Here is a 12,067-nt window from a genome sequence, read left to right on the forward strand (position 1 = left end):
TTGTTGTGTGCTTGTTCCTGTGAGTGCTTCATGCCGGGTAGAAGAAGGGGTTTATGCGCATGCGTCCTACTTCTTCTATTGTTCTGGTGTCTCCGATGGGACCGTCTTACAGCGCACGTAGAGGTGTGGCATGTGTATTGCATCGTTTTCAGCAAGCGCTACGTTGCCATATGGACCTGATATTTTACTGATCCGTTGCCCATGTGGACGCGATATTTTTTTTAATAAAATCTCATTGCCGTTGTCGTGTAGATGTAGCCTTAGTAGAATTTAGCTAGAATAGTCATTTACCACATTAGCAATGTATAGAGTGTATTTCTGATTAGTTTAAAGTGATCTTCATTGAAAAGAACAGTGCTTTTCTTTCAAAAATAAGGACATTTCAAAGTGACCCCAAACTTTTGTATATAGTTAAAGTGGATCTGCTGGTGGTCTGGGTTGCGGGAAGCCTCCCTAATATTTGCCCAGACCTGTGACCATTCAAAATCAGAATCAAGATTGGGGCAATCACACCTCCACATTCTGTCAAGTGGTAATTCATGATAAGAGGCCTCCAGGAAGAAGTGATATAATGCAGAGACTGTACCTCTGTTTTTAGTTCGTGTGATGAGTAACTTGTATATTGGGTGGATTGGTAAAGATTGTTGCCCCGGGGCACCATGTGCCAGTAAAGATGATCTAAACTGCAGATAGAAAAAGAACAAGCAAATTATACCGGTCTCCAATATCTTGAAAGGGACGCAGCCCAGAGTCACCATAAACACCATCTAAAGTGCGAATATGACTATTACTCCAGGCAGAATATGAAATAGGTCTTTCTCCAATCAAAAGGTAATTTGGTGTAATAAAAATTCTCTCTCCCCACAAACAGCCCCAGCCGAACGCGCCCGAAGTTGACACTCGCTGATTCCCATCATTTCCGGTTTCGTTTTCATTATACAAAAATGTGTTTAGCTTCGGTTAAATTCCATTGAGAAATCCTCCTTTTGTCGAACAAACAAATACCTGAAATATAAAATAGTTGACAGTGTGTACAAAAAAGGCTCTGGACAAAATGTCTCAACTATTGGGCGAAATGACCTGTATCCCATCCCAACTTTTTGTAATTCAGACCAAAATTTTTAAACAATCCTCATAGAGTATATCTTAATGGTGGCACATGGAGATTCAGTCTTAGGCTACATCCACACGACAACGGCAACGAGATTTTTTTTTTAAATATTGCGTCCATATGGGCAACGGATCAGTAAAATATCAGGTTCATATGGCAACGCAACGCTTGCTGAAAACGATGCAATACACATGCCACACCACTAAGTGCGCTGTAAGACGGTCCCATCGGAGACACCAGAACAATAGAAGAAGTAGACGCATGCGCATAAACCCCTTCTTCTGTAGCATCAGCCACATAAAGTTTTGATTATTAATCAGTAGCGTAAAACGAAAGACGCGGAAAGAGGAATGAATGGGGGTAGATGGAAGCCGGTACGCCAACATTCTGATATCCTCCAGAATTCTTTAATGGTCCGGAATAAATTGAATGCTACACGTTGATGGATTACTTTGTTCTTCTACGCCCTTTTTGAGGAATGTATTGTCGGACTTAAACCAACATCTGAAGAGGTGAGATCGCTCCTTTTTTTTTTTTCCTATTTTTGTTGGCGGGATTGTTTTTGTTTTTGGAAAGCGCACAGGCGGTGCGCGGTTTGCTACTGCTTCCGCAGTGTTTGGACTAAAGACTCTGCCCTAAGGGCTATTCTCTCACTCTCTCACTTTGCACCATTACACAATAAATATTCACAGTGAAAATATTTTGTAAGCGCGTTTCATGAACCAAGTTATAGGATTTGTTGACAACTCGCATCGAGTTCGTTACACTTCTACCCGGCGTGAAGCACTCACAGTCATGTGGTTGTGACGTCATCGTAAACAAATCCGTTCTACTCATCCAGACGACTTCGCAATGGGGCCGTTGCCAGATTTTTCCACTCTGGAACCCGTTCTCAAAAGATTTCGTTTTGGGGCACCCAAAACGCCGGTGCCGTGTGGACGCCAGGCCGAAACGATAAACAATTTTATCAGATTCACCTGAATCCGTTGCCGTGTGGACAGGGCCTTAGTTGCCTTCAGCATACAATAAGGGAACGCGCATGTGTGTGTGTGTGTGTGTGTCTGTCTAAGAGGCTATCAAGAAAGTGCTTTCGTTAGCTGTTGACAACCTGTCCAATCGCACACTCAAGCTGCCAGTCACCCGCGCATTCATAACACACTCTGATGCTCGATAGACCTCAAAAAGCTTGATTTATACGTATGAAGCGACAAATGGAGACACTGAGGCTTGCAGCAAATCCTCTCAGCTGTTCTCTTTAGCTCTCTGCCTGTGCTGACAAGAGACACACTTTACCATGAATAAAGGCTTTTGTTATTCATCCACGTCTCCGCACCCCTCCCTCCACAGCCAGGATTAATATTCCTGCAGCCTTAATGAGGCCTCATTCAATTTTAACACAAACTTCAGAGCAGTCAGAATTAATGGATCGTCCATCTCTCTGTCCCTCTCTAATGGATTACAAACTGGTGGAGCTCAGAAAGAGGAACTCACGTCTCGGGGAACTCCACAGGCTTGCTCCTGATTTTGTTATGCAGCGCCAGGATGTACTCATCGATAAAAGGACACTGGGGAGAGAGAAAGGGAGAGGCTATTGTGCATAACCTTAGCCATAAATAAAAAAGACAGTATCAAACAAACTACATGCAGTTTATTTCTTTAGAGCATGATAAAAAAATAAAATCTTACTTCTCCCTGAAGTCTTACCTTTCCAAAGACAAAGCAGTAAAGTGTCACTCCCATTGCCCACACATCAAGAGCCTGCAGTAGACGAGAGTCACTGGTATTACACTGAAGGCAAATTACAACACACTTTACACGTTCTCTGTTCTGTGAAATCAACAGCATGGGGCTGTATCCAGAATTAAGCACACAGAGTAAGGATTTAATCTCCAAACTGCACACAATGAGACAACTACAGACTTGAGCTCTATTCAGATAGTTGTGAGAGAAATGCATTTGGAGGCCAGAGTTTTCTGACCAATGCGATATCACTGGAGCAAGAAGCACTAGGCATATTAGAGGGCAGCCATGGCCTGAAGGTTCGAGAAGCAGCCTTGGACCCAAAGGGTTGCCGCTTTGGGCGGCACGGTGGTGGAGTGGTTAGCACTGTTGCCTCACAGCAAGAAGGTTCTGGGTTTGAGCCCAATGGCCGACAGGAGGCCTTTCTGTGTGGAGTTTGTATGTTCTCCCCGCGTCTGCATGGGTTTCCTCCAGGTGCTCCGGTTTCCCCCACAGTTCAAAGACATGCAGTTAGGTTAATATGGCCTTGGGCTGAAGTGCCCTTGAGCAAGGTACCGAACCCCTGACTGCTTCCCGGGCACTGTAGTATGGCTGTCCACTGCTGTGTGTGTGTGTGTGTGTGTTCACTGCTTCAGATGGGTTACAACCCCGATACCAAAAAAGTTGGGACAAAGTACAAATTGTAAATAAAAACAGAATGCAATGATGTGGAAGTTTCAAAATTCCATATTTTCTTCAGAATAGAACATAGATGACATATCAAATGTTTAAACTGAGAAAATGTATCATTTAAAGAGAAAAATTAGGTGATTTTAAATTTCATGACAACAACACATCTCAAAAAAGTTGGGACAAGGCCATGTTTACCACTGTGAGACATCCCCTTTTCTCTTTACAACAGTCTGTAAACGTCTGGGGACTGAGGAGACAAGTTGCTCAAGTTTAGGGATAGGAATGTTAACCCATTCTTGTCTAATGTAGGATTCTAGTTGCTCAACTGTCTTAGGTCTTTTTTGTCGTATCTTCCGTTTTATGATGTGCCAAATGTTTTCTATGGGTGAAAGATCTGGACTGCAGGCTGGCCAGTTCAGTACCCGGACCCTTCTTCTACGCAGCCATGATGCTGTAATTGATGCAGTATGTGGTTTGCAGGGGTGATAGCGTTCCGGCGCCGCGCCGGATTTCCGGCGTACCGTGGCTGGGGAAAAAAAAAATCTAGTTCGCCCATTGTCCTGTGCCATTCTGAGATGCGCAGATAGACAGTAAAGGGAATTCGGAATTCTCTTTACTGTCTATCTGCGCATCTCAGAATGACACAGGACAATGGGCGAACTAGATTTTTTTTTTTCCCCAGCCACGGTACGCCGGAAATCCGGCGCGGCGCCGGAACGCTATCACCCCTGGGTTTGGCATTGTCATGTTGAAAAATGCAAGGTCTTCCCTGAAAGAGACGTCGTCTGGATGGGAGCATATTTTGCTCTAGAACCTGGATATACCTTTCAGCATTGATGGTGTCTTTCCAGACGTGTAAGCTGCCCATGCCACACGCACTAATGCAACCCCATACCATCAGAGATGCAGGCTTCTGAACTGAGCGCTGATAACAACTTGGGTCGTCCTTCTCCTCTTTTGTCCGAATGACACGGCGTCCCTGATTTCCATAAAGAACTTCACATTTTGATTCGTTTGACCACAGAACAGTTTTCCACTTTGCCACAGTCCATTTTAAATGAGCCTTGGCCCAGAGAAGACGTCTGCGCTTCTGGATCATGTTTAGATACGGCTTCTTCTTTGAACTATCAAGTTTTAGCTGGCAACGGCGGATGGCAGAGTGAATTGTGTTCACAGATAATGTTCTCTGGAAATATTCCTGAGCCCATTTTGTGATTTCCAATACAGAAGCATGCCTGTATGTAATGCAGTGCTGTCTAAGGGCCCGAAGATCACGGGCACCCAGTATGGTTTTCCGGCCTTGACCCTTACACACACAGATTCTTCCAGATTCTCTGAATCTTTTGATGATATTATGCACTGTAGATGATGATATGTTCAAACTCTTGGCAATTTTACACTGTCGAACTCCTTTCTGATATTGCTCCACTATTTGTCGGTGCAGAATTAGGGGGATTGGTGATCCTCTTCCCATCTTTACTTCTGAGAGCCGCTGCCACTCCAAGATGTTCTTTTTATACCCAGTCATGTTAATGACCTATTGCCAATTGACCTAATGAGTTGCAATTTGGTCCTCCAGCTGTTCCTTTTTTGTACCTTTAACTTTTGCAGCCTCTTATTGCCCCGTCCCAACTTTTTTGAGATGTGCTGCTGTCATGAAATTTCAAATGAGCCAATATTTGGCATGAAATTTCAAAATGTCTCACTTTCGACATTTGATATGTTGTCTATGTTCTATTGTGAATACAATATCAGTTTTTGAGATTTGTAAATTATTGCATTCCATTTTTATTTACAATTTGTACTTTTTCCCAACTTTTTTGGAATCGGGGTTGTAAATGCAGAGGATGAATTTCACTGTGCTTGAGTGTGCATTAGGGTGCATCAGTTGCCGCCTAAAAATGAAAAGTTCCTCCAATCATGATGCATTTTTGTTTTTATGTTCCTTTTGGTAAGAAAACACACTGGGTGAAATATTTTGACAAAATTCAAAAGTTTAATGGTGGTACCAGGAGCTCAAAGTTATGGAAAAAGCTGCTATTTTATGACTTTTATGACAAAATTTCGATCACTTTTCATGAAGCATTATGGCACCTTATAGAGTATACCAAATATCTTAGATACGCATTTTTAGTACATATTCTAAATATATTATCAAGCACAGTTTGAGTTTTAGCTGTTCATTGAATCATTGTTCAACTACGTTTAAACAATACAAATGTATTATGAATCACATTAATGCTTCTCAATCCCTTGCAAAGGTTCTTAACATGATCTCTGGGCCACAAGAAATCAATAAATGGAGTCTAACATTGTGATTCAAACCTTACTCGAAAACATAAAATAAGCGTTTTTTGGCAAAAAATGAACCTCATGGTGCCACCATTAGACTTTTGAATATGGTCAAAAAATTTTACAGGATGCCTTTATTGGTGAAAAGGAACACCCAAACAAAAATGCATCAGATTTTATGAAACTGATGCACCCTAGTGTGCATGTGACTAATGAGGGCTTCTTCTTCGATTCCTGGGACTGGCAAGAAAAATGTGAGAGGAGTTGAGTGAATGAACAGCACTTTCCTCTCCCTCTGTATCATGGCTGAAGTGCCCTTGAGCAAGGCACCGAACCCCCAACTGCTCCCTGGGCGCTGTCGCATAGCTGCACACTGCTCTGGGTATGTACGTATGTGCGTGTGTTCACTGCTTCAGATGGGTTAAATGCAGAGGAGGAATTTCGCTTGTGTACATGTGACAAATAATGTAATATTCTTCTATTACCGTACGTCCAGCACCACTGTGTGATAGTTTCACATAACGTCAGACTAAAATGTATGCTTTGGGGTGTGTGTACACACACAAACACACAAAATACATTTGTGATCCTGATCAGCTTCAGATCAAGCTTCTTGCTAATGTTTCATCATATTTTATTCTATCCACATTCACTGGATGTGAGCAATTGTGCACTCTGATTGGCTACTCTGCTACTAGGCTATCAGCTCATATAGACCCCTTTCACTGACGTCACCCGAAACCGGAAGTAAACAGACCCTGCGCCATTTTGGAAGACCAACAAACTCGTGAAAAGGGGATAATAACGGCAGCGGTATGTGAACCCACGAGAATAAAGTGGAGTGGCAAACGACTTAAACAAACAAATCTGAGCTGTTTTATTTATGATTTATTGGCCCAACAGTAGACTTGAAAGAAACCTGTGTGAGACTTGGCAAAAAACTGTGGATATAATGGATAAGTCTGTGCATGATCTGCGGACACTTTGAGGTAAGCAAACGCAAGAAATTCAGATTTAAAACATGCTAAATTGGTCCCAAGTTGATAACTGTATGAGGAGCAAGCCTCCCAGACTTCTACAATTTAATAATAATAATAATAATAATAATTTAGGATGGTTTGGGGCTTGCTCGCTGCTGCCAGGTTGGTTGTTGAGTAGCCTGACTGTTTTTTTTTCCCTTGCGTGTGGTATCATTGTTGACGCGAGGTTGTTTTTTGAACATGCCAATGCGGACACGATTTCCCTGATGAGTTATGACTTCAGACGCGATGCGTGTGTGGAGGTGTGGAGTCCGCATGATATGTGCGTAAGATAGGCTTCTCATGTGTTTGGAGATCCGCGCTCCGAGACAAGCGCAAGCACACACACCCCCAAGGGAAAAAAAGGGACCCTCCAAAAATATCGGCATAGTTCGAACACTGAGTGTAGGCACTGGGTGTAAACAACAAATAGTTTACAATGTCTGGGTAGCAAACAGATGGCAGAATTGGGGTCAGGTCCTCCTTATGTTTCCATTCTCCCTTGCCGCGAGTCTTATCATATGGGTCAAACCCATCAATCACAGCCAGTTTTTCCACATACCGTGCCCTTTCTGCAGCTGGTAATGTACTCACATAACCAGAATTATCATCCATCGTGTCACTTTACTCTCGCTCATACTTTGTTTTATATTGTGAGTGCATGTACTTGGTCTTCCAATATGGCGCCTAACAAAACCTCGCGGCGTGGTGACGTCATGTGAAAGGGGTCTATACCGTGAATAGAGAAAAACAAAATGGCGGAGCGTGTTGCCAAACCAACCGAGGATGAAATAAAAACTACTCAAAAACAACCCCCCCCCCAAAAAAAAGCAACAAAATATGGAAAGTATTTGATGGTAAGAACGCATCTTTTTTTATTTTTCAAGAATTATTAAAGCATTTTTCACAAACTGCTACTGCCATTTCAAGATTCATTCAAGATGTCTTTATTGAAATTTGCAGTGAAGTTGCCACTGAATTACTTTCAATGTACAGACTTAAAAATTAAAAACTTATACGCCTAACGATATTGCACATCTCGTAACATTCGTAATTAAAAGTAGCAAGATTCTTACACTATACCCCTTACACACAATGATTAAACACACTCATAAAATCCACATAACTTAAATAAAATATGTATACATCGATTGCACTTAATTTTTCAATCGTCTGAAAACAGAGAAGTGTTAACGACATGGAAAATATTTGCGGCTTGCTGCTGATGGAAATTATTCCCCAGACTTATTGAGCAGGTTGCACGTGTACAGAATACGAGAGTTACTATATCGGTTTGTTCTTGTTTTGGGGCAGTTCAGTTTCTGACTGTTTCTCGTGACACAGCCTGAGACCTGAAGCCTGGTCGGTGGCAGCCAATCTCTGTATTCAGACTTCAGCAATGTCCTTGCGAACTTGAGGCAGAGCTGCTCCCTTCTCTCTGCTAATGTCACAAGACCAGGGGCGCAGATACGTTTTTTGAACTGGGGGGGACAAAGATGCCAGCAAACCAACCCCACCCCAACATGTGTTGTGCGAGGAATATACTCTGATGCCCTCAGGGCGGCGACATTACTCAGCTAAGACAACAACAAAAAAATCACTCCTTCATCCCTGCAACCGTTAGCTTAGGCCTACTAATAAATAAAGAGTAGGACTAGAGCTGCAAAACTAGTTTTAAAATCACTAAGTTCCAACTGTTAAACATAGCGAGAGGCTGGGCTACGTGTGTGTGTGTGTGTGTGTGTGTGTGTGTGTGTGTGTGTATAAAGTGTAAACCAGTGCATCCTGACTTTCTAACTATGCCTGTGTGTTGTGTGAGCGGCAGTCAGTCTACAACTCTTCGCAAAGTTTCCTTATGAAACAATATGCTCGCTGAAATTATGGCAGGGAACGCCAGATTAAACATTAAAACTGCCTTCTGAGCACTGTATCTACAGGCTACCACTGAAAGAAGGAGGCTACCAGAAAGGCATCTCTACTCCGTACGATTTTACTTTCACTACGACATTACTTTGAACAGACTATCAAAAAATTGCAAGGTGATATGATAAAGTAAGGCACAGTTTACTTACAGTCGTTGTTTTTTGAAAAAACGATGCAATCTTTTTCTGCCTTTTCGGTTTGGCACCCTTCATCATGCCGTGTTGGGGTCCTGAACTAGGAGCTGTCCCCGATATGCCTGTCAAACTTGTTGTGGGTAACCATAGCAACCAAGCTCGAGCTCGCAACCTGTGCAGTCTGCACAGCTCAACCAACCGAATATCAGTCTTTGTTTTGTTTTATGTGAGTTGTTGCAACTATGTATGTACTGCTGTGCACCTCAATAAACCGAATGGTAATTAGTCTTTTGATTTTTCCGTGAGGTTTGCCTTATGCAAAGAAAGACAGCATAGACGTTTTTTCCTCCCTATAAGTGGGGGGGACCGAACGAGGTGAATTTAAATCTGGGTGGAATGAATCCCACCCGTCCCACCCTCTATCTACGCCCGTGCACAAGACCAAGGCTTTGCAGTGCACAAAAGTAGCCTGTGTAAGCGTTCAACTAAAATAATACGACACGCCCGCCTCTGGATTCTTTCCAGTTTGTCTGCTTGAGATTGGGTTAGTCCTGATGACCATGCGGGTGCCGCATACTCAAGAATGGGCCTGACATAGCCCGTATAAATCGTTGTCAGGACAGCGGTTTGTTTACATTCAAAGCGGAAATGATTTTGTTGGATGTGTTGTGTAAAGTTTCATTTATCGAACGTGCAAAAAATAAAAATGCTCCATTTCTCAAAATCCAATGAATGTTGATATAATAAAACAGTTATTCCACTCAATCTCGTCGTACATGGCTTATAGCCAACTGTTAAATATTTGACAGAAAAAAAGAGGGGGAAAAAAAACATCCCCACCACCCTACACACTGTATCTACTTCTTGATTATTTCTTTGTTTTTCAGGTTTAAAGTCAAGTGCTTGTGTTTAAAGGGCTGATGACACGAACATGACTCTATGCAATTTCTTAAATAAACTATACAACATGGCAAACATGTTAGATTTCTGTTATAATTACATGAAAAGAAGCTGTTGTTACGCGAATATCCAACTTTTAATTGCACAGCGCAAGAAAACTGGGTCCGTGGCTCGCGGCCATGTTGTGACGTCAGCGGAAGAACACGCTGCGGTTCACTGGCTGTTCTACTCTGGTTCTACTCAATGGAAATGGCGCGTGAAAACGCCAGTGAACTCTCTAGTGCTAGCTCTTCCTCTTCTGGGAGTCTAGAATTGTGTTGATCTCTTCCGAATAGAATCTATGATAGCCTACCCTCTTTACCCTTTGCCTCTCGTTGCTAGGCGGCAGTTACATGAAAGCCGCAAGCTTTCACAAGCAAATACATGACTGATATCACGCTGACTTTATGATTACATTTATGATTATCATGTAGAATCTATAGCTCTACGTACCTTTATCTTATGTCGTTTCACAACACATGTTCTGACAGGAGGACTGTCTTTGGATCCGGCGTAGCTACTAGTAGACCCCCTCCGGAATACTGGCAGTGTTGGCAGATTGGGAGGAATCCCACCCAGTTGGAGGTTTCAAGTGCATTTTGGTGGGTTTTGAACATATTTTGGGCTGGAAAACGTCAGCAGTATCTGTTGCCAGATACTGCTGACGTTTTCCAGCCCAAAATATGTTCAAAACCCACCAAAATGCACTTGAAACCGCCCAACTGGGCGGGAAACCTCCCAATCTGGCAACACTGTGTAGGCACTGCTGATGGTAGTAACACACGTTTGTGCTGAACTGCACACCCAAGAGATTCTTTTAAGCTGGGAAGGGTGTCAAAACAATCCAAATCGAAGTGTTCAGAGCACAGGACAGATGTTGGTGAGGGCTCCCACTTGTCACGAGTGCGCCTGACTTGCTTCAACCACTTCGCATGCAGCTCGGGATCTCTGGGAAACTTGAATAAACTTACCCCATCCTTGCGGGTTTTGGAGCAAAAGCCGGCAACACAACGCGAAGGCATAATAACTATATATAATAAAAATACTAATAATGATAAACTGAACACCTGTCGCATCAACAACAAACTGGTAAGTTAGGAGGAAGGTTCTTTCGCTGACATCATATAGCTCCTCCTCCTCCTTCGTCTCCTGGGTGCTGCAGCCCCGTCAAATTTGCCCAAATAGCCGCGTTTTTTATCATAACTTGTAAAATAGGCGCCTTCGTGAATTAATATATGGATCATCGGGAATTACTTTTTATGTTATAAAACATCGCCAAAGATGTCAAAAACGTGTCATCAGCACTTTAAATGCAGCAGTGGTCTAGCTGCTACTGAAAACCCGGTCTCCAACACTTGAAATAAATCTTGCAGCCTCAGAGATGTAAACTACACTCCAGTTATAAGTGTTTGTAATTTTGCCATTCGTACTCGTATAAACGGAGAGCCTGTGCATAACTCGACTCTGAATACGAGTAACTTTCCTCTGCAAAAACACCAACACTTTTGGACCCAAGCCTCCACTCTGAATACGACCCGTGATGTGCACCACTTGTTTTGTATTCGTAACAGTGCGGCGTTCGAGACTAAAATACAACAACAGACAGAAAATCTGTTTTTCTCCTACAGATTTTCAGTCAACATTCAGTTGGAGCAGCTGGCCCTGAACGCTTTTACGCTCCAGACACATGGGGCTGTCTGAATGACAAAGTATCTGCCAGAGTCTCTGAAAGCACAACTAAATCAGTCTAGCCTAGCTGGCGTTGAATAGTGAAAGGATGTGTGTAATGTGTGTATAGTTGAGGCTTAATGGTTCAGCTGGTACTCTCATATTGGAAGGAATTCAGATGGAGTGGTTAATAATCCCAATCCGGAACCATCTATACCCTTGTCAAGTGTTTGTTTCCCCAAGTACCTGTTTCCCATTGCATGATGCTACCCGTGAAAGTCGGACGTTGTCAAGTGATTACATCGTTCCTAATGTGTTAACAAGAAACTCTTGCGAAATGGAGCAGCTGGGAATTCTGATTTATTTTACTCAGTATTTGGTTTTATGCAACAAAACAAAGCTAGCAAACTAGAGAAAAAAGGTCCAGGTTTTCTGTTGTACTGAATAGAAGTAAATGAGAGTTCGATACTATGGCAGTTTGACAAATGAACGATGTGCACTAGCTCTAGTTTCACTCGTATGTCCCTATTCAAGTCTCTGTACGGTACGGCCACGTCGATTCAAACTGA

The 12,067-nt window shown here is 42.7% G+C and overlaps 1 protein-coding gene across 5 annotated transcripts in view; it reads right to left on the reverse strand.

Moving 5' to 3' along the window:
- The window catches only part of camkk1a (calcium/calmodulin-dependent protein kinase kinase 1, alpha a), a 314,395-nt gene that overhangs the window by 48,438 nt on the left and 253,890 nt on the right, over positions 1-12,067 (reverse strand). For all 5 annotated transcript variants that reach the window (XM_060912105.1, XM_060912109.1, XM_060912106.1 and 2 more), the window contains 2 exons: positions 2,816-2,869; positions 2,603-2,676 (listed from right to left, as the gene is read on the reverse strand). In XM_060912105.1, the coding sequence (XP_060768088.1) occupies positions 2,603-2,676; positions 2,816-2,869 (128 nt within the window). The remainder of the gene's footprint in view (positions 1-2,602; positions 2,677-2,815; positions 2,870-12,067) is intronic.

Source organism: Neoarius graeffei, chromosome 28 (assembly GCF_027579695.1).
Source record: "Neoarius graeffei isolate fNeoGra1 chromosome 28, fNeoGra1.pri, whole genome shotgun sequence".
NCBI classification, from domain to species: domain Eukaryota; kingdom Metazoa; phylum Chordata; class Actinopteri; order Siluriformes; family Ariidae; genus Neoarius; species Neoarius graeffei.